The sequence below is a fragment of the Paramisgurnus dabryanus genome, chromosome 8, assembly GCF_030506205.2.
Source record: "Paramisgurnus dabryanus chromosome 8, PD_genome_1.1, whole genome shotgun sequence".
Taxonomy (NCBI): Eukaryota; Metazoa; Chordata; class Actinopteri; order Cypriniformes; family Cobitidae; genus Paramisgurnus; species Paramisgurnus dabryanus.
Window position 1 is genome coordinate 1,344,879 of NC_133344.1, and position 23,535 is coordinate 1,368,413.

General features: G+C 38.3%; 2 protein-coding genes across 2 annotated transcripts in view; both read right to left on the minus strand.

Moving 5' to 3' along the window:
* The window catches only part of LOC135770631 (uncharacterized), a 107,112-nt gene that overhangs the window by 74,395 nt on the left and 9,182 nt on the right, over positions 1-23,535 (minus strand). The gene's annotated exons all lie outside the window — the stretch shown is intronic.
* On the minus strand, positions 14,433-17,614 carry LOC135771607 (protein NLRC3-like). The gene is made up of 4 exons (XM_065281929.2): positions 17,608-17,614; positions 17,426-17,513; positions 16,943-17,035; positions 14,433-16,358 (listed from the first exon to the last, which is right to left on the minus strand). Exons 1-4 carry the CDS (start codon positions 17,612-17,614, stop codon positions 14,555-14,557), a joined length of 1,992 nt encoding a protein of 663 aa, XP_065138001.1. The 3' UTR covers positions 14,433-14,554.

Below are 23,535 nucleotides of genomic sequence, written 5' to 3' on the forward strand. Positions count from 1 at the left end.
TTTTTTTTGTTAATATTGTTACAAATATACAGTTAAAACTGCACAATAAATTTTCTGCTTTTAAAGATATAGTTGTTGTCTTTATATTTAACATTAACCGATAAAATAACAGTATTTAATTTAATCTTAAAAAATACAGTAGTATATATTTTACACTGTAAAATAAATAACAGTAAAATTGAAAAAATACAGTAGTATATATTTTACACTGTAAAATAAATAACAGTAAAATTGGAAATACAGTAGTATATATTTTATACTGTAAAATAAATAACAGTAACATGTCCAGGATAACAGTAAAATACTGTATGTTGGATCTTACAAATAACAGTATAATACTGTACATCATTTTGCAGTATGCTTAAAACTACTGTCATTCTTTTTACAGTAATTTTACTGTTCTTTGAAATACAGGAACTACTGGATAATTGTTGCCAGTAAGTTACTGTTAATTTGACAATAAACTTTTTACAGTGCAGTTATCCGGTTCATTTTCGAAAGAGCACCGCATATAATAAATGCTCTCAGTTTCATTTCGTTCTCCGTGTCTGTCTCTTTATTAACAAAAATAAAGTAGACTTTATAACAGAAAGCTTACAAATCTCTCATGATGTGTTGATTCGGGCGGCGGAGAAGCACGTTTACGTGAGCCCTCACTGAGCCAGTGGCCAAATACGGCGCGGCGGGGACAAACCCGGAGATAAAAGGAAAAACTTAAATTCGTCTGCAATCTGCATTGCCAAACAATCAGAAATACATACAAATTAATGTTCATGTATATTTTACATTTAAGTATGTAAAAGACAGTATAGATGAAGTGAAAAAGCATTAAATAAGTTGTTACCCTTTGGTGGCACATTAAAAACAAACAAACATTCGAATAGCATTTTTTAAATTCGAATTATTATTGCCATTCGAATATTCGAATATCCGTGCCCATCCCTAGTCAAGATCAAATGCCCGACAGGATATTTTCACAGACTAACACACGTCACATCTCACGTCTTCTATTTAATTTATAGAGCAATTCACGCAAAGATATTAGGTTAACTATAGTCTATATAGAAGAGAGTAAGTGTATGTCGACTGCAGGGGAGTGGGGAGGGGGCGTGGCATCACGATGGTGTCTCTCCATCGTGATGTCAGTCAACCATCACGATGGACGATGATATCGTCTATCGGCACAACCCTAAAGCCTCTCCTACAAAAAAGAGTAACCTAGACAAAACCATACTTAGCAACTACAGACCAATCTCAAATCTTCCGTTTATAAGCAAGATCGTTGAAAAGGTTGTTTTCAATCAGCTGAACAAATTCTTAAACTCAAATGGCTATCTGGACAACTTTCAATCTGGTTTCCGTCAGCATCACAGCACAGAGACAGTGCTCATAAAGATAATAAATGATATTCGCTTAAACTCTGATTCAGGTAAAATATCAGTGCTGGTGCTACTAGATCTTAGTGCTGCCTTTGACACAGTAGATCACACCATACTCTTACATAGACTGGAAAACTGGGTAGGGCTCTCTGGGATAGTTCTCAAATGGTTTAAAACATACCTACAAGGAAGAGGTTACTATGTGAACATAGGTAACCATAAATCTGAGTGGACATCCATGACATGTGGAGTCCCACAGGGTTCAATTCTTGCACCGCTTCTGTTTAATTTGTATATGCTCCCACTTGGTCATATAATGAAAAAGAGCCAAATTGCTTACCACAGCTATGCAGATGACACCCAGATATACTTAGCCCTGTCACCTAATGACTACAGCCCCATTGACTCTCTATGTAAATGCATTGATGAAATTAACTGTTGGATGCGTCAAAACTTCCTCCAGTTAAACAAAGACAAAACTGAAGTCATTGTATTTGGAAATAATGATGAAACTCTCAAGGTTAATACTTACCTTGACTCTAGGGGTCTAAAGACACAAAATAAAGTCAGAAATCTTGGTGTAATTTTAGAGTCTGACCTTAATTTCAGTAGTCACGTGAAAGCGATAAGCAAATCAGCTTACTACCATCTCAGAAATATTGCCAGAATTAGATGTTTTGTCTCAAGACAGGACTTAGAGAAACTTGTTCATGCTTTCATCACCAGCAGGGTGGATTACTGCAATGGACTCCTTACGGGGATCCCCAAAAAGACAATTAGACAGCTGCAGCTCATACAGAACGCTGCTGCCAGAATTCTGACCAGAACCAAAAAATCTGAGCACATCACTCCAGTCCTCAGGTCCTTACACTGGCTTCCTGTCACATTTAGAATAGATTTTAAAGTATTGTTACTCGTTTATAAATCACTTCATGGTTTAGGACCCAAATACATGACAGATATGCTAACTGAATATAAACCTAACAGATTACTCAGATCATTAGGATCCGGTCAGTTAGAAATACCAAGGGTTCACTCAAAACAAGGTGCGTCAGCATTTAGTTATTATGCCACCTCTAGCTGGAATCAACTTCCAGAAGAGATCAGATGTGCTTCAACAGTAAACACTTTTAAATCTAGATTAAAAACACATCTGTTTAACTCTGCATTTACTGAATGAGCACTGTGCTGCCTCACACTGACTGCACTTTGAAGGGATGGTTCACTTTGGAATGGGGGCTCTGTCATCGTTTCTCGTCCTTGTGTTGTTCTGGCCCTGTGTGGGTTTCTTTTTTTTTTTCTTGTGGGCATGGGGGAGGATATTTTAGGGGGTGGTGGGTTGTGGGTGGCCGTGGGCTTCCATGGTGGGAATAAAAAAAATATGATGGAACTTCTTACCATTATTTAACAAAATATTTTCTTAGTCATTTATCCAAATACTTACAAAATATTTTTTTTCCAACTATGGAGGTCTATGATTGCTTGCTGCTGTGTGTTTGCCATCATTTCTTGGGGTATCTTCTTTTGTGTTCGTCGGGGGGGGGGGGGGGGGGGGGGGTGGGGGGGGGGTGCAGGTTTGGAGCAGTGTGGGGATGGGTGGATGGTGGCAGGGTTTTTCATTTTGAAGTGAACCATCTTTAACTCAAGTCACTTTTACTCCTGTTTTATTCTTTTTAACATTTTAAACAGTTTTTATTAAAATCACATTTATCTTCTTTAATTGTTATTTTAAATTCTCATATTTGTTTTTATTGTGATTTTATCTCTTATTTTTACATTTTCTTTTTATATATTGTTTTCTCATTTCTGTGTAAAGCACTTTGAATGACCTCTGTGTATGAAATGTGCTATACAAATAAACTTGCCTTGCCTTGTTGTGAATGTGTTAGCATTTAGCCTAGCCCCATTCATTCCTATGGTACCAAAAAAAAGTTTTATTTTGTGGCACCATACTTACTGGTATAACTCCTCATGTAACAGTCTTTAAATAGGGAAAACACGGAAGTGTTTAGTGGCTTCCCTGTTTGGTACCATATGAATGAATGGGGCTAGGCTAAATGCTAACACATTCACAACACGCTGTACACAGGGTTTCTGCAGGTTTCATCAAGTCTAATTAAAGACTTTTTAAGACCTTTTTAATACCATAATGAATATAATTTAAGACCTATATCACGACAATGAAGTCCAATTTTATAGTCCAGTGTGCATGCATCCATCTGTTTTTAGAACCTTTTATCTTTCATGACAAAAAACAAGATTTCTTTTTTAGGGGTGTGACAAGACACTTGCTCCACAAGATGAAACGAGATTGGGTTCACGATTTTTACACTTTGCTGATATTACAAGTATTTCACATTAAACGTCATACGAGGTTTTAAGAAATCCCCAATGATAAAATATATGAAGAAAACTAGCATTATAATGAATTAAAATTATATTATTTTAAAATCTAAGGGTTTCACTAACAGTTATTTTGGTAAATGATGATGATCAATTAATCTGATACTTTTTTGTAATAAAAATAGAGCTAAATGGGCAAAAGCATTTACGATGACAATAATAATGAGACAATAATAAGTGGTTCAAATAATTTATCAAGAATAAACACATGGTTTTATGTAACAACAATGTTAAAATATTAGGTGTGGTTACCCAGATAGAGTTTAGATTAATCCAGAACTAGGACGTAAAGGAGTTGTTTTTAAATATAACTTACAAAATACATTACTGGTGTGCATCTTGAGACAAAACAATGGCAGTTAAATATTTTATGGCAAAAATAGAAATAAGTAAATTGATGAGACCGGCGAGTAAGGGAAATAGAATGTAGTAGACCTATTATCAGATCCACCCTCCGGAGCAGAGGGGGCGCTAATAATAAGCTAGATGCCAACCGCCGTTAAAAGAGAAAAAGAAGACAGGCTTCGTTGGCAGTGGAGCCAAACATGGATCGGATGTCTGATGAAGCAGAAGCCGCGGTGCTTAAAGCTGCTGATGCAGATGTTTCGCATGCCATGGCTACTACTGGTGGCACAACAGAACAGAACTGAAAGATGCCGGATGTTTTCAACAGGTTTCTGCAGCGGATTTATGTTTCTTACATTGCATGTGTGACACTAAAGCTTTGATGCCCACTGTTCCGATTTTTAAAACTTTCTTGCAAAATAAACAACGGACCCCGTATGCTTACTGGTGTTTACCACGGAGCAAAATCAGGATTAAGTAACCAAATTTCATTAAATGTGCACTTCCCCATAGCTAAAACTCACACTTTTCTCCATTTGCGTATACCCGGTCCACGCACTTTAGAGAACTCCCCGCAAACTTCTGCTTTAGTAGATTCTACCTATTCAAGTTTTGCCTGACACATGACGTATAAAAAAGTTACAATCTTCTTGACTGTGTTGGTTGGACAACATTTTAAGACCTTTGATATGCGGATTTAAGACATTTTAATGCTTATTAAGGCCTTATTTTCATACTATGGAATTTAAGACGTTTTAAGACTTTTTAAGGATCCGCGGACACCCTGTGTACAGAGCACGCATTGAAAAAAGATAGGTATGTATTAATTCATCTAGGTTGAGGTAATAACATAGTTTAATATGGCAAAAGGGTAGACTATTCCTTTAAACGCGTGGCGTATTGTAGTTAAAGGACAAGTTCGGTATTTTACACTTAAATCCCTGTTTTCAGATTGTTTATGATGAAATAGAACGGTTTTGACTGAAATTTGGACATACAGTGTATGATGCTGGCCCGAGAATTTTCGGGTGTTTATTGTATTATCCCCCACCTGTACAATGGGTCTATAGGTGCACAAGAACAATCCTTCCTAAATTGCATTAAACTTTCGTTTACAAAGACGTGAAACTCACCGAGTGGTCAGGGGTGTTCACTGATATGCTCACACAAAAATCGCTGCAAAAGATGCTTTCCAACAGGTGTTTTACCATTCGTTGTAATATTGTGGACCTATTTTTCCAAACGCCTCACACCCGTACTGTACATTCTTCCGGTGAGAGCTTGAATAATAGACACTCCAGCCCAGTTGGTGGCGATAATCCACCTTTGCCAATTGCAAGAATAGAAACAAAGTTCCCGGCGCGGAGTAATACCGTACCTCACAGCACATCTAATACAAGTCAATGGAGTTGGACAATAACTACGATTAAACCTGTTGGAAAGCATCTTTTGCAGCGATTTTTGTGTGAGCATATCAGTGAACACCCCTGACCACTCGGTGAGTTTCACGTCTTTGTAAACGAAAGTTTCATGCATTTTAGGAAGGATTGTTTCTGTGCATCTATACAGCCATTGTAGAGGTTGGGAGGTGATACAAGAAACACTCGAAAATACTCGGGCCAGCAATTTCAGTCAAAACTGTTCTATTTCATAATAAACAACCTGAAAACAGGGCTTTAAGTGTAAAATACCCAACTTGTCCTTTAAGCAACCATGAGCCGCAATCTCCGGGACGACGTGCAAATGGAATGCGGACTAAATTCGCTCATCTGTACCTCGCGTCAAATCATATAATTTTCACCACCATGCGATCAATTAATCTATTCGGGACTTTGGAGTGTTTGCTCAGAGAAGAGCTGTCACTCACTCAGAAGTACGAGAAGGAGGTGTGGGGTTAGTTTGCATCAAGTAACAGCTTCCAATGACGACATCATATAGCAGTGTTTCCCATACATAGGCTCTACTTGGGCGCTGCGCCCAGGTAAATTGCGACCCGCCCAGGTAAAAAAAAATCACTTTACGAATTTCCGTATTTTCTGAACTCGACTGGATGACCCGTGTTTTGGAGAGAGAGAAAGAGAGCGCGCGAAAGAGAGAGCGCGAGAGAGAGGTGGGGGTCGGGTGACCGTGAAGATGATGCACGCGTCATAAACTCATCATCCAGCGCGTCATAAACTCATCATCCAGCGCGGCAAACTGGATCAACTGCAGCAGCACATACGGAGCAGCCAGGGAACACACTGCGACCAAAATGGTCGAATATGCTTATGTGCATATGTGTTTATAGCATCTAAGTTGGCTTCATTTTGCGTGCAAGCACGTTGTGTCTCTCCGGTTGAGTGTCCGTTCACGTGCTCTCTGTTTCTCAATGAATTGGGCGCGACGCGAAGCAACCTCAGTGTCACATTGTATCCTTTCATGTTTCTGAACTTGAGCAGAGTTTTACCATAAGAGGTCTTTCTTAACTGAGGACGCGGGACCCGTACGGTTCCGGGTTTATATTTTAAATGGTCAGATGGGTCCGGGTCGGTCCTAGTTCATTACTTCGGGTCCCAAGTCTGATTAATATTGTGTGTAAAACCCGAGTCGATCGGAGAACGGCCGTGAGCGCTACCGCGCTAAAGCTCGAGTGCTGTTTTAGCGTGCCTCCGGTTTCTATGGCGATAGCAACTGGCTCTTGTCACGACCACGCGCCGCTTCATTTTCTTTATCCCATTTTTTAATAATCTAAATTAATAGACAATATCTTTATTAAAATCTAAACAGTTTGCACAGAGATTGTAGCAAAAAGCAGTGCTAATACTGAATGAGCAAAGCTCTAGCTGACTCAGGATATAAAAAACGCAAAGCTGTAATGTAAAGTCTGTCATCGGGACAGCAAGTAGACTTTTAAATCTGAAATAATTAGTGGATTAAGCTTTTTTTAATCGGCAAAAGAGAAATAGAAAGCAGAAGCAGTAAAAGTGCCTATCTTATAGAAGTTATTAACATTATAACATCAGTCACATTTATAATCTATAGACCTGCGGGTGATTCTCACGAAAACTTGGTTGTAAAAATGTCAAGCATGAAAATGTAAAAATTGCTTAAATTTACTTTTTTTCCACCAGACATTAGAAACAAAGTCTGAAGTATATGGGAACATTAATTTAAAAACTTTTACTTATCATTTAACACTTTTTGTAACATAATTTCAAAAATAAGTCCTAAAAAATCTCATTACCGCAACAGTCAGAAAACATCAACACTGTTAGAAAAGCTAATATATTTTCACATTTTTAAAACTTGATTATTAATAGTCATGAACAGTAAATTGAAATTCTGAAATAATATTTATTTTAAATTTTACGTTTTTTTATTTTGTTTTATTTAGCTCATATACCGCAACACCTTCCACTATTTACAACTATTTTTTTTTTTATATTTCGAAGAAACCTGACACATTTTCAAAATGACATGACAAACCTGAAAGAACATAATTTGGAGATTCTGCACATGCATTTAAAATCAAAGTATTATGCTTCTATTAATGAAATTAACATTTAATAAGCATCTGTTGCGGTAATGATACATAGGTTTCGGAAATGAGGTTAATTATTTCGGTAATGAGAATACGTATACTAGCCTGAGATTTTGTTAAAAACTAATTTTAAAGTAGAAAGTCTGATAATATTTACAGCATCATGCATTCAAGTTCAAAACTGTTTTATTGTGTAGTCTTTGAAAAAAATATTAAAGAAAAAACATGAGAACAGGAAGGCTTATATTAATATTCCTTTGTGTCATATTTAAGTCCCCATTTATGCATTTAACATACTGAAATAAGATGGTCTTGATGACATATGCTGCCTACAAATGCGAGCTCTGAAGGCTGCAGCCATCAGATTGAGAAATGGCCAGCTAATGTCAGCTGGATATCACAAAACATTTGTGTAAATAAGATGAAAAATATTTCCTTGCTGGATATGATTTGGTCTTCTGACCTTTTACCATTCTGTATCTGTTTCGATTAGAGAGAGAGAAAGAGAGATAGAGAGAGAGAGAGAGAGAGAGAGAGAGATAGAGAGAGAGAGAGGCTGTATCCGAAAGTTTAGACAGCTGACTTGTTCCCTCGCTGCCTTATGAGACAATGACTTTGGCTGCATAATGGCAGCTCCGAGAAATGCTTTAGGATAGACTTCATAGGCAGCAAAATTGAATTCAGGTTGAAATGTAAGCAGCCCTCTCTGTGTTCCAGGATGTTGCAAATCTGCTTGAGGTGCGGAGGTCTGATCGACCCACCCAATTCACACGAGCTCTGTGTGCTCTGCTTGGGGCTTCTCCACCCAAAGGCGGCAATTGTTGGCTCAGGGTGTCCCTTATTGTGAGGATCTCCCGATAAAGGTGCTCAGGACCCGGCTCAACATCGCCCTTGGAGGTTTCTTACTGAAGTGTCCCACTGCCGGCAAAGAGCCGCTGGTGGTCGTCCTCCCCTCGCTCAACCGGTTCAGTTTGTCGCCGAGAGCCTGTGTCCTGAACCGGGAGCCGCCAGGTCTGTTTCCTTTGGGTTTCCGGCGGAGGAAGATGAGATGTCTCTGACAGCGTTGGATGGAGACTGGAACCAGGCTCCATGTGGTGCATCAGACACAGCCATCCTTCTACAAGGAACTGGTGCGCATTCTCTTCAAAGCCGTGCAGGACTTGGAGATTGAGTGGAGCACCCCACAAGAACCCCAGAGAAGCAAGCTTGACTTTTGTTTTCTTCACTCAGGCCGCCCCGCTGATTCTTGGAGGAAAGTCACCGAAGCGTGGGCTACCCCTCCCCCCATTTTTTTTCTTAGGTAGGCTACCTGTGTATTCCCCCCATCAAGGACGCTGTGGCTGCTCACCTCTGCCCCTTGTCCACTTCCTTGGATGGTGTGGCACAGCTTTGAGGGTAGTGAAGCCTCATGATAGCACACCTGTCCGAAAAAGCATACCCGTGCCGAGAGAGGCTCTGTCTGCATTGCACACTATGGCGGTCCTACAGATCTTTTAGGCGCAGGTGCTTAAGGCTCTGGATGAGGGTAGCACGGATCTAAATACCTTCAGGGATCTGAGAATGGCTACGGATTTCACGCTAAGGGCCACGAAGACCACTCATGGTGGTCATGCACAGTCACGCCTGTTTCTCCATCCGGCCTGTTTGGCGACACGGTGGGCACAATCACGGAGCATTTCTCGAAAGCGGTGAAGAGCTCTAAGGCTGTGAGCCACTTCCTACCTCACCACCCTGTGTCTCATGGACCAGAACCGGTGGTGCATCACAAGAGTCCCTGGCACAAATCCTCCAGTATATGATGCAAGAAACTGGGTCCTGGGGGACTGCCGTCTGGAACGAAGCCGCTCAAAAACAGAGCATTTTTCTCCTCAGTTGGTTTTGTGTTGCTCGCCCCAGGGCCCGTCCTCACATAAGCGTCTACAACACGCCCCCCCCCCACTCTCGAACACGGCCCACATGCTGCGAAGACAGCAGAGGCGGAAAGGGTTAATGCACAGTCCTAATGAATTGCGCAGCAACCCGCTTTCTGTCACAGCGCCGGGTGCTTTTAGGCCATCCTCTCTGGTGTCTGTGACTCACGCACTGCGCAGAAAGGAGGTGCGGTCGCAGGTAGCTGAGATGCTGGCACGCATGGGATCCAACTTTGTGGATCTTGTGATCCAACTGATGTTGCAGCGCCTAGATGCGTGGCGTGCCATCGCTAGGTTGTTTTTGATACCTGAAAGTGGAAAGAAAGCATAACATTAAATTAATATGTCTCACAACATGGGAGAAAAAAATTTATGTACACATCATCATATAGTATAGACTTGTTGCGTTGTGTTGTGTGTGTGTCATGTACATTTCCTAACACTGTAGTGTGTTTTTTGCTAATTACACCTGCTAGTAACATCTCCAAACCTAACCTCTCTCTCTCTCCTTCCTTCTGTACTCCTCGAGCCATTCTGGGTTGCTGTTAAGTTTCTCCCTGAACTTTATCAACCTGGCCTTTGCTAAAGCTTTTTTCTCACTTGCTGACTGTCTACAATGAAGCATCATAAAGCAAAATATAAACAGTTATTACATTTTAAATTTATATTAAATTCAAAAGAGATATTTAAATGTAATAAACAATATGGTTAAATTCTCATTTCCGAAACAGAAGTTCTCTTTACCGCAACTGCTATTAAATGGTTGCGGTATATGAGAATGGTGTTGCGGAGGATGAGGTACCCCAGTATGTTTTGCTAAAAATAGAGAAGCCACGTAGGCTTTGCTCATTTTTTATTCAGTGCATATAATTAGACTTTAATAAAGAACATTTTCATAAAATGTTTTAAATCAAACAGTTTTCGAAATGTAGAAAACTACCTGTTTCGGTAATGATAATCAAAATGTCGTGTAAGCATTCTGACAAGAGAATCTTTCAAATTTAACTGGAAAGATATAAAGAGATGATCTTACCTGGTAGCCATCTTGAAGTAACTGGTCCATGTGCTTGGTCACTCAAAATCAAACTTTATTAAAATTCTGTATGTGTGCTTAAACTGTTCTCAAAAAGTGTTGCGGAGGATGAGAACATGGACACATCAATTTCCTAATTTTTCTTCATTATTATTATACATGAATATTCAGTAAATTATTTTTCTGTCATCTAAAGTAGTCTAGCAAAACATCCATTTATTTTTTTTCTAAATATTTTTGTTTTAATATGTTTAAATTACAGCATAACGCATGTTCAAACACAGCCGGACGCATTGCGGTAATGAGAATTTCAGCAGAAAATGAGATAAAATTGACAAATTATAAATTCTTATGTTGAAATCACACATTGTGCAAGCTAGAACACAGTATTGTGTTAATTCTGAGGCTTTTTAATATTACTATATTACACATTTCATATCTAAAATCATTAGTGCCGTGGTGTTTCAATGGTTTCGTGAGAATCACCCACCTGCACTGTCTATATAGGCTATAGTATACATAGTATTGTATATAATTGAGTTTGATAAAAGGGGTCATCAAATTGCTTCATATATCAGTGCAAAAACATAAAGTGTTTTCGTGGTGCTTTGACAAACAGTGTCAGCTTTGTTTATGACAAAAAAAGTTTGGGGTGGTTAGATTAATGAACTATAATGTGAAATTAATATGAATGTTTTATAAATCAAAGTATTTTGTTGTGTCACACATTATTAGTTCTTTGTTACATGTATAGTAGACCATTTTTTGTCGGTGGATAATAATGATTGCCCTTTTCACCAGCTACCACCACAAGTAAATTTCAGATCTGTGGGAAACACTGTATAGAGAGGGAAAACAGGAGATGTAATAAACACAAACTAAATTACTGGTGAGAAAAATAGGTTTAAACCATAAGGTGCCAAGGTTAGAAAAGAATAAAGATGAGGAGAAAAGATACAAGTATGTATGCTGCTGTGTCATCTGGTTATGAGTTATATGTATAATATAATTAAATGTCTAGTATCAAATCACTGATTCTTAAAACTTTGGCAAAAACATGTCCCACTAAGAAAAGTGCTAATTCTGTTGGAATTTAATATTATTTTCATGAAGAAAAAGAATCAATGTTATAATCAGGGGGTCCTTTGCACATATGTAAGGTTCTTTTATAGGTTTATTTTTATTTTGTATTAATTTAATGATTATATGCTGGCCCATTGCCTCCAAAATCAGTTACAATTACAAGTAGATCCGTAATTTTTCTTTTTCTTACAGTATGTAACATTAAATACTACAATTATTTTAGGGTCATGTTGACTTATATTTTCTCCACATATTACTATAATAGCAAATTGATCAAAACTATAGACTAACACAGATGGAACTATGAAAGTCAATACTATGACTGAATAAATCCATAATATATCAAAACAGAAACACAACCTGGTGGCAAAAAATGCTTAATAGTTTATAAATGTAAAATTAATAATTGTGCTTTTTTATGTTAAAATAGCTCTTCATCCCTCCTATGAGATGTCGATCTCAGAAATGGCCCCAAGCCTGTTTGAGACCCCTGCATTACAGCATTTATTACTGAATGACAAAGTCTGTTTTACTGGCAAGTGATATCACTTTTTTGTATGAAGGATAAACACGAATTAAAGATGGACATTAATATATTTATCCTTTTTTATTTTAAATATGATATAGTTTTATAGTAGAAGGTTTCATTGGCCAATTTTTTTCAGAGGTTTGTAAATTTTGGCCATATCGTCCAGCCCTATGATACAGAAACATTGCATTTTATTATTTTAAAATTATAGGGGTGGTTTCCCAGACAGGGATTGGACTAGTCCTAGACTAAAGTAAATGTAATAGCTGTCCAAACTGAAAACAACTTGCACTGACATCTTAAAATACATCATTGCTTCTTGGTTAGCCTCAAAATGCACACAAGTAATGTTTTAAGTAAGGTGTGTTTGTTAAAATAATTTAGATTTCATAACTAAACTAAGGCCTAGTCGTGGCTTAAGCTAATCCCTGTCTGGGAAACAACCCCATAAAACATTATTTCTGAATGTTCTGTAAAAATATTGCTGTAGAAAACACAATTCACTTATTAGGTTTAGATGTTGATGATTTGTTTCATTTAAAGTCACCATGGTGTTGATTAGTGTTTGTTTTAGTTGGACTCTTGACCCTTGACTTTTTGTTTGCTAGTTATTCCCTGGTTGTGTTAACTTTGTGTGTATAAAACACATTTGTTATTGTAAGATAAAATGTAAAGTGTAATTCTGTAGCAGTTGGTAGATAATAAAATGTAATGTTTCCCTATCATTTACATCAGGGGTCTTTAACGTTTTTTGGGTCAGGGACGCCTTAGATGAGAGAGGCATGGAGCAGGGACCCCCTAATACTAAATTTGTAAAACAGAGATATTTAAGTAAGTAGTAAGGTACGAGAGGCTGCCTTTTCGTATTAGGCACAACACAAAGTGGAGTAAAGTACAACCGATGTCCAATCAGAATCAAGGACTGGAACGATTTTATAAATAGAAACAAACCATATTGTCACACACTATATATATATATAATATAGCCATACTATATTAACATGCATAATTTTTTGTTAAAGTACATTTTGTTTTTATATGAATATAATAATAATACATTTTATTTTTTATTTTATTTATTTTATTAAAATTAATAATAATAATAATAATAATAATAATAATAATACTATTTTAAGGTATTTGCAGTGTAATATATTTTCATTTTACTGTGAATTGGACAAGGGCTTTCAGTTTATAAAGATGACTGATCATGGTGAATGGCACAAAGACTGTCTATTCTGGTGGGGATAGAGGTTGTGCTACTTTATAAATTTGAGGTCTGTTGCCTTTCTTGTGTATCATCATTGTCACGAGTTTGAGTAACGCATGTTAATTTTCTGCATAGCTTCATATCAGACTCAAAAGAAAACATGCATTGAGTCCGCGCGCATCTCTTTGGGGAAACTTTTTGAGAGGCGGATTTCAACCTGACTATGAATCTTGCACAAAGCACCATCACGGCGTGCGTTTTATTAATTGTGTAAAATCGAGCGATAGTTTTGTCACAATTTAAAATGCAGACGCGGTGTGGCGTCATTTGCCTGTTGAATTAGCGCTTAAAAATCTGAACCGCTTGAAACAGCCGTCCAAGTTCAGAAATATACATGAGACAACATGTCGCAATGATTCTAAAATGACATTCTGAAAGAAAGACACGCATAAGAGTTACCTGTTTTATGATGACTTTTCTGTCGCTACTGCTGCTTCCTGAGTGGACATTTATAATCTTTAGATGTTTTATTTTGGTCCGCTGGCTAAACTGAACGCGCACCTCCAAACCTATGCGGCCACGCACGTGCACAACTGAAAGGGGACATGTAACGTTTTGTACATATATTTTACGTTTTAAGCAAAAAATAGCTTTGGCAGACCCCCTGCAGTTCCGTCACGGACCCCCGGTTGAAGACCCATGATTTACATAACAAGCAAAAAGTCAATAAAGAAAGTAAAGTTGTTGTTTTAAACATTGTGTGAACATTAAAACATGACATTGTCATAGCGTTTGAAGATGGTAGAATGTAACATTCATCTAACGTTCAGACAACCAGGAAACATTCTTAGAAAATCAAGAAAACTGGACACTTTTTATATTGGCAGAACGTTGGGAAATGTTTTGAGATTGACTGCTGATTTATTTACAACATTAAGAAAATTACTTTTGTTAGAAAAGATTCTTCCAAAGTAAGAGTTAAAAATAAAATCATAAAATAATTAAATTAATTGTATTAAAGCAACACTATTGCACTGTTGCGCTTTTAAACCTCATGGGGGAGCTGTAAGCCAATCTTACATGGAAAACTACATAGTGTTGCTTTAATATGTAAACAGTCATGTGATTGTTGTTAGTTTTACTTACTTGAGTTTTTTGGCTTCTTTAATCACAAGCTGCAGTCTCACAAGAACTTCATCTGCTTTATTTTTATCTCCAATCAATGTTGTTAGATAAAGTTCACCCGAATGCTTCTCAGACATCAACAACACAAAAACTAAAGCTGCCCACTGTGAAGAGGAGAGTTTGGTTTTTCCTACTGATGAAAATGTCACATAACGTTGAATCTCCTCCACCAGTGAATCATCACCCAGTTCATTCAGACAGTGAATCAGATTGATGGATTTCTCTGTAGACAGATTCTCATTCATCTTCTGTTTAATGTACTCAACAGTTTTCTCTTTCTTGTAGGAGCATCTTCTCATCTGTGTCAGTAGATCCTGTAAGAGAATCTGATTGGACTCCAGTGAAAAACCCAGAAGAAAACGCAGGAAAAGATCCAGATGTCCATTTTTACTCTTTAAAGATTCATCTACAGCTCGATGATGTAACTCAGACAATAAAACTTCTTCTGATGATTTATGTTTTATTTTGCCCAAAACATTAGAAAACTGATTTTCATCAAACACATATCTGTTGTTGTTTGTGATGGAGATGTGAGCATAAAGAGCTGCTAGATGTTCCTGGATGGTGAGATGAACAAAGCAGTAAACTTTCCCCTGATACAAACCAAACTCCTCTCTGAAGATCTGAGTACACAATCCTGAGTACACTGATGCTTCTGCTACATCAATGCCACACTCTCTCAGGTCTTCATCATAGAAGATCAGATTGCCTTTCACAAGCTGCTTAAAAGCCAGTTTCCCCAGTTTGAAGATCATGTCTTCATCTTTCTTCTCATAGTCCTTCTGATGTTTGATGTTTGTCTGAATGATCAGGAAGTGTGTGTACATTTGAGTGAGAGTCTTGGGGATCTCTCTTCTCTCTGCTTCACTCAACATTCTCTCTAGAACAGTGGCTGAAATCCAGCAGAAGACTGGGATGTGACACATGATGTAGAGACTCCTGGATGACTTCAGGTGTGAGATGATTTGATCAGACAGACTCTCATCACTGATTCTCTTCCTGAAGTATTCCTCCTTCTGTGGATCACTGAAGCCTCGTACCTCTGTGACTCGATCAACACACTCAGAGGGGACGAGATCAGCTGCTGCTGGTCTGGAGGTGATCCAGATGAGAGCAGAGGGAAACAGATTCCCCTTGATGAGGTTTGTCAGCATCACGTCCACTGAGGTTGATTCACTTACATCACACAACCTCACACTGCTGTGAAAATCCAGAGACAGACGACACTCATCCAAACCATCAAAGATGAACAACACTTTATATTCATCACTGAAGATTTCCATTTCTTTTGTTTGTGGGAAGAAAAGATGAAGAAGATCTAAAAGACTGAGTGTTTTGTTCTTCATCAAATTGATCTCTCTGAAAGGAAGTGGAAATATGAGGTGGACGTCCTGATTCTCTTTCTCTTCAGCCCAGTCCAGAATGAACTTCTGTACAGAGACTGTTTTTCCAATGCCAGCGACTCCCTTTGTCAGCACACTTCTGATGTGTTTGTCTTGTTCAGGTAAAGGTTTAAAGATGTCATTACATTTGATTGGTGTCTCCTCTGTTGTTGTTCTTCTGGATTGTGTCTCAATCTGTCTCACCTCATGTTCATTACTGATCTCTCCACTTTCACTCTCTGTGATGTAGAGCTCTGTGTAGATCTCATTCAGTAGTGTTGGGTTTCTCTTATTTGATGTTACTTCATACAAACACTCAAACTTCTTCCTTAGATTTGATCTGAATGTGTTCAGGACTTCAGCAAGATCATAGTCATGACTGTAAATTAAAAATTAATATATTAGATTATTACACCAATACCTGTAAGAGAAAAAAAATGTACATAACAAAATGTTTGTATCATAAGACATAGGACTTTTAATGGTTTTTAAAATGTTACATTTAGGCAAAATAGAAAATATCAAAATTTTTTAGCATTTTCTACCAGGGCCTGAAATTAACACCTGACCACATGCCAATTTGCAACTGGCGGGTAACACTGTCAATCTACCGGCCACATTGGTGGGTAGCCAATGCGAATTGAGTGATTCATTCGTTGTTGGGTTTTTTACATTTCAGTGAAGTCTGACAGTAACAGTAACCTCAATTAACATACTTAAGTCTGTGTCATTAATGTTAATCAAACAACCCAAGAAAAAGAGAAAATCACTTTTGTAGCTCTAAAAATTTTTTTTATATTTAATTCATACAATAAACACAGTGTTATCGTTCATTATACAGTAAAAAAAAAGCCTGGTAAAAAGTAAAAAAAAATATAATCCACCTGCCACAGTGGCTGGTGGTCAAAAAAGTTAACTTCAGGCCCTGTTTACTACTAAATAAAACCAAATCTTATAATTTACCTGAAATGAGAACTCATGTTTTCATTGAAGTCTTGTGGTTGATTATCAGATTGCTCAATCTTCCTCCTCTGACAGTCAGGTTCTGTTATTCGTCTGGATGGCAAGAATGAGAATCAAGAATTTCTTTACACTTTAATATTAGTGAAATTTTCACGTAACTTTATTATCTTTACAGTTTTTACACTGCTGTGAATTAGGGATGTGCATGAATGGCTGAATATTCAATCTGCAGTTATAATTTGAATACAACAAATACTATTGGAATGTTTGTTTTTAACTCTTTTGCCGCCATTGACAAGTTAACTCATCAATAAAGAAAATCGCTTCCCTGCCAATGACAAATTTTTCCATGTATCAGGGGTTTGATTGAGAAAACTAATCGACAAAGGAATGGGTAAGATAATGTACCAACGGGTACAAATTAATGAGGACGATGAGGGAGATAAATTTGAGGACAACATCCATGTGTGATGGGAAACCAACGAGGCTCTAGTACCCTCCTCGCTCACACGGCCCTCTACACGTGTAAAGTAGCATGGGTTGAAGACCGTCGAAAGCTGGAAGATGCACCCTACACATATACATATAGAATTCATGTTTCTTATAAAGACTCTGTGTGGAGTGTCCACCATAGCAAAACACTCATGTGAGAATCATTATGTTACTGGTCATGTTAAACTGGACATAGGGTGTCACCTATACTAATGCATTTATTATTTTTTATTAACATTTATGGTAAATGGACTGCATTTATATAGCGCTTTTAACAGACCTATGGCCATCCAAAGCACTTTACAATTACCCTCACATTCACCCATTCATACACCGATGGCGGTGTCTGCCATGCAAGGCGCCAGCCAGCTCATCGGTAGCAGCTGGGGTTAGGTGTCTTGCTCAAGGACACCATTAAACCTGGTCAGGTGGAGCCGGGGATTGAACCACTAACCTTCCGGATTGTAGACAACCTAGATAAACCACTGAAGTGTGTGTAAAATAGGGAAAGGGATGGTTTTAAGCATCACTGTCCCCGGTGTGATGACAGTGTAACAAGCCTGGTTAGTGACTGATGGTCCAGGAATCTCCTGGGGGTGGAGTTTAAACATCCACCTTGCACGGCTTACCAGAAAGTGAAAATAATTTTTTGAAAAGATGATATGCTTGCTTTTGATCTAAAATTGAATGTTATGTTATTTTTTTACATGTTGTTAATAGGGGTGGGCAAAAAAAATCGATTCTTAGATGAATCGCGATTCTGACGTGGGCCGATTCTGAATCGATTCACAAATGTCAAGAATCGATTCTTAAATGTTAGTTTACAAAATAACGTCACGTAATCAGAACCAAAAGGCGGAACTGAAATGGGGGAGCGGTGATGCACACGGACAACTTAAGAGAGCGCGCCCTGCAAGAGCACATAGCGGAGCTTACAAGAGCAGAAGAGAAAGAACACTTTAAATGCTTGTAGGACTATACTGCATATATCTCTACATTGAATTTAGGGCTGTCACCATTACTCTATTCTTTTTGAGGAGTTTTAAAAAAAATCCTGGAGTACATGTCGAGTACTCCTTAAAATAGCGGAGATGCGGTTTAGTGAAACAAACAGTACCAGAAGCATACAAATCAGCGCTACGCTGCCTCTCTCTCCCTCTCGTTTGCTCGCTCACACACACCGTGCGTGTGAATCAGTAACTGCCTGAGGCAAGAATGCGCATCCATGTGAATTTTGGAAGTTAAAGACGACTGAGCTGCAGTGGCATGGCAAAACACATTTGAGAAGAAAGGCGCAGCAACTCAAAAAGACCTGCATGTTTCACAATTACTCCAAAAGACCATAATGACAATTTTGCACGTGGAGCAGCAGTTGTGCGATCTACCGGCATTGCCTTTGCGATCGACAAATTGGACACCCCTGCCCTAAACCATCCGCTGAATGTTTAGATATAACATGAATATACTTCTGTAAAAATATGCACATAGTTTGTTATTCAGTCGCTGGGTGCGCTGCATTATATAAATACAGTAATACTGCCAATCACTGTGTATAATGATGATGATTAGACGCTTAACATTCGTGGAAGTTAATGCCGGTTAACATATAGAATTAATATGTCACGTTAAATTAATATTTTTACTGGTTTTAATGTCTTACAACAGAAACAGGACATGTATGTATATAAGAATGACATTATTTATCCCTAGTTGCATTAAAGTACAGTATATGACAGTTCAGAGACTAGCAAAAGCGCAAACATTAACCTGGCTTTGAAAGCAAATGCGACGTAATGACGTCACAGATATGCAAATTAGTACGTCAAGAATCGATTCTGAATCGAATCGGGACCCTAAGAATCGATTCTGAATCGATTCATGAGGGTCCAAGCGATTCCCACCCCTAGTTGTTAATCATTACTCTTTTTACAGGTTGTTAATTATCATTTAAAGGATAACCCGTGTGAAATGAATGTTGAAATTAGAAAAGTGACTGAGGGTCTGGCCCGAACTGTCAGGGGTATTTTATTCTTTTATATGTTTTCTTTCTTTAAAGTACCTAGCCCAGCTTCTCTGGTATCAGCAGTCGTATTTGCAGGGTGGTTATCGAAAACATTTAGTTTCCGAAGGGGGGGGGGGGTATATGGTAGAGAAATTTTGAGTGTTTTATCTTACAGTTTAGTAAAAATCTAAATCTTGGTTAAGGTCTTCCACAGCTGGGCCTGGAGGAGATAAGGGTGCCCTTGGTAAGAATAGCGAAATAGTTGTATGATGTGTTAGAGAACAAAGACACTGAGTTTTACCACCCATGGGAGGATTTATGTACCAGCTTGGAATGTTATAGAGATAAAGTCACAGCATCACCAGTTTGTCATGAGTCATGAGAATGAGCTAAGGGGCCTAAAGGCAGAAGTTTGCAGAGCATTGGGACAGTACAGAGTGAAAGAAAGGCAGGGCTGTTGGACCATTGTTGAACCAAGATAATTTAACATCTCAACCGTCTCTGATTCTCCTGAAAAAAATCCACGACAGTATAATAAATTGTTACATTTTTTTCATCTAAATTATTCAGAAATTGTATTAATTTATTTTAATTCTTTCAGAAATTGTTATTTCCAGTAGATTAAAAGGAGTCTGGTATTACCACAAAATAAGTATGTCAGGATATGATCACATTGGTGTTTTGATGTTGAATGGAGCATGGAGCACATTCACCAGGACTCTCAGATTTATGTCTATCACCTGACTTGCATGAAGTTGCATGATCGTGACTAAAGTAAATATTTTTATGATCGGAGCAATCATGGGGCGGCCAGACGTAAAAATATTAGTTTACCCGGCAACCTCGGAATAGGATCAGAACTGGCAATTTTGTGTCCGTGAGATATACGCAACGGCCGACGTATATCCTGTGCAATTTTGGGTCCCTAATGAACGAATAACTAAGACTATGGGAATTTATAAATAATAAAATATCTAAATTATGATCAACAGATAATTGGAATAATGTACTAAATTCTTACTATATTAAATTGCAGTCAGACTATCATTTAAACACAGAGGTCAAAGAAATTAATTTAACCCTGATATGAAATTATTCTTCTAGAAGCGCTACGGACGGAAATAACACGTGATCCCATCACCACGCCATTGGATTCCTTCATTGGGCCAGTGGGTGGGTTAGAGCTGTAATCGGGCCTTAAAAGTTAGGCCCGAAATGTCCGGAGCCCGACAGAATGCAGCCCGAACCCGAACGTATATTTAGATTGACAGCTATTTAAAAGCCCGAACCCGTTTACAGCCCGACATTATTTAAATGTGCGCACACACACAGCTTTTGTCAAGAATGAGAAATTTACACAGGTTTTAACATTATTTATTCATGACTAATAATCTACACGCCACTTGGAAGTTGAAACAAAGAAATAAAATAAGTCATCTGTAACATCTCATTCTAAATAGGCTTATGCAATACACTATAAATATGCCAATAAAATTATTATTTCTTAACGAATTAAATTAAGAAAATACATTCTGAATTAAGATGGGTATTTGGCAATAACGAAATAAAGAGAAAGGCTCCGCGGGATTTGCGTCGGCACTTCTCTCCATTACTGCCAACATTAGTCTATATCCTCTGTCTAAATTATGTATTTAAGACTCGATTCATATTTAGTTATACATTTAAAAACCTACTCACCAAGATTAGGCTACATGTTTTTGATGAGGAAAATCATTAAATCCAATCCACTGTAAATGAATTCAGCGCGATCCTGCGCTACTGATTGAACTTGACCGCTCATTTACCTCACAAAGCCGGAGCGCAAGCCCGAGCCCGCCCCGAGCCCGTGTAAAATGTTAGAAAGGAAGCCCGAACCCGCCGGGTCCCGTCGGGTTCGGGCAAAGATCTTCAGCTCTAGGGTGGGTCCTTACATGCTTAAAGGTTAAACTTAAGAACGACGTAGAGCTAAGGTTTCGGGGAACCCCGCCCTGGTTATTTGTAAAATAATGTGAAATTCATTTATTATGTTAAAAATGTCTGTTGTTAGTTATTTCTGAATAAGCACAAAGCAGAGTTTTCCCTGCAGCTGACATTATTGTACAATGAAGAACTGTCTTTCTTCAAAAAAACATGTCAAACTAAATAAAGAAGATATTCATATGCTGACTGTGCAGTCTGTTATGTTTTTTATTCACCACAGGCTCTTATTTTGTGTTTGGAGTCTTAAATGATGATAGTGTCCTTTATGTCAAGTTCTTCAACTTTGAACTTCGCTTGGGGTTTCTGTAAGATCAAACAGAACTGAATTTGTACTAACGACCGACTTGAAACACCAAGGATTTGACTTAGCATACGCTTCGTGTGAGGTTTTAATGTTATTTTTATGCAGGCCATTTTTTAAAGAATGAAAACAATGTTTTCAACTTAAAAACACATATATTCAGAATATAAGCTTATCTTGTTGTGGATATTTCCTAATTATAAGCCTTCTATGAAATTGTGAAAAATGTAAAATTAAAGGGACACTTCACTGATTTGCATTAAGCTTTGTATCATTTAAACCCCAGTCATGTTTTTAAATGGTCGTGCATCATTCCCTCAGTTTCCCCTGAGACGGGAGAAATACAGATTTCAGTGTTGCACTTCCCTCTTTCAATGATGTAAAAATCGTCATTTTGCATCATTGAAAGAAGGAACTGCTGTATCTTTGTCGAGGGTGTAGGACTACAAACACTCATTCCTCTTTTTTTTTACGGTGGGGGATATGGTTGGGACCCACTCATGCTACAGACCTATTACAGATCAGTGGGTGGGACATACAAAATACATCTTTATGCTAAGCTAAGCTAACAGACGATGTGGAGCAAGCCAGACTTCAATACAATACAATACAGCAAAGAGCTGTGGCGAAAAGCCCGGGGAAGACCCAGCAGCCTCGGCCTCTGCTGCGTAGAGGAGCCTGGACTGGCGCGAGCTTGGATGGACTAGTAGTGCCAGTACTCTCGCTGTGTGCCTATGAAATATCTGCATCAGATCAGGATATAAACGTTTGTGTGGTGAATGGTCCCGGGGAAGAGAGGTACTTGTTTTGTTTGTTTCACAGACGCGTTTCGGCTCACAAGCACAGGCGCTGAGCCGGCGCGTCTGTGGAGTAAAATTGTGCGGTGGACGCGTTTGTGTGCAGCATTTTCTTCTTTGGGATTATAACAGGTTTGGCCAAGCACTCTCAAAAATAAATAAGAAACTGAGTGAAGCCTGCTCCTATGACACAGTTAGTTTCTGTGGTGAACCAACCACCCAAGCTTTGTACCGTATATGGACAGCGGCGTCCTGGATATATATTTTAGAATGCTAAACTGGAAGCAACAGCCAAAGCCTGCAGGGATAAACGAACGTCTGACTATAAAGTGAGTGTTTCTATTTTCTTTCTTATAGTAACAGTGGCATGTATGTACACAATAGCATACAGTTGACCAGTGTTCTGTATTAGTGGGAGTGGCTTGCAGAGCTGTGCATTGTGGGAGTTGTAGTTTTTCATACAAATGCGCCCTAAAATCACATTCTGTCTTTTCTCGTTCAAATAGGTACCAAATTCTAAATTTTTGTTGCATTTCAACTACAAATATAACCCACTATCAATAAAGATGAATGTTTCTACTGGTGAAATGTCCCTTTGAGGGTGTCACGATTTTCGAAATTGATCAAAATTAAGTCATAACCTCAAAATTCGAATAAAAAAATGGAATCATCGATATTGCCACGCACCCATGTAACGTCCGGTCGGCTTGCAAGCGGAAAAAGCACACGTGTTGAGTACTGCGTGTCAACTTCCTCTAACTTCGCTAGCTACAGCCAGTTAAAAGATGGCATAGCAGATGCAGGAGACACCACACGAGCTGCTCTTTACATGAGAAACAAAAAAAACAGCAAGCGCCTCCCACCTTCAGCTGAACTCATTCAGAACATAGCACGAGTGCACAGCAGAACGGTGACTGTGACAGGACCGGTCGTTTCTCTGAACTGAAATCTGTTTAAGTTTCACAACAACTTATTTCAGTTGCTTAAGAGTTATGAAAACAGCATTTAAACATGACTTATT

Coding starts and splice junctions, on each gene's coding strand:
- LOC135771607 (XM_065281929.2), bottom strand. Junction 17,036..17,425: donor GAGGAGGGTACTAGAGCCTC/GTTGGTTTCCCA, acceptor CTTGCCATCCAG/ACGAATAACAGAACCTGACT. Junction 16,359..16,942: donor AACATGAGTTCTCATTTCAG/GTAAATTATAAG, acceptor TTTAATTTACAG/TCATGACTATGATCTTGCTG.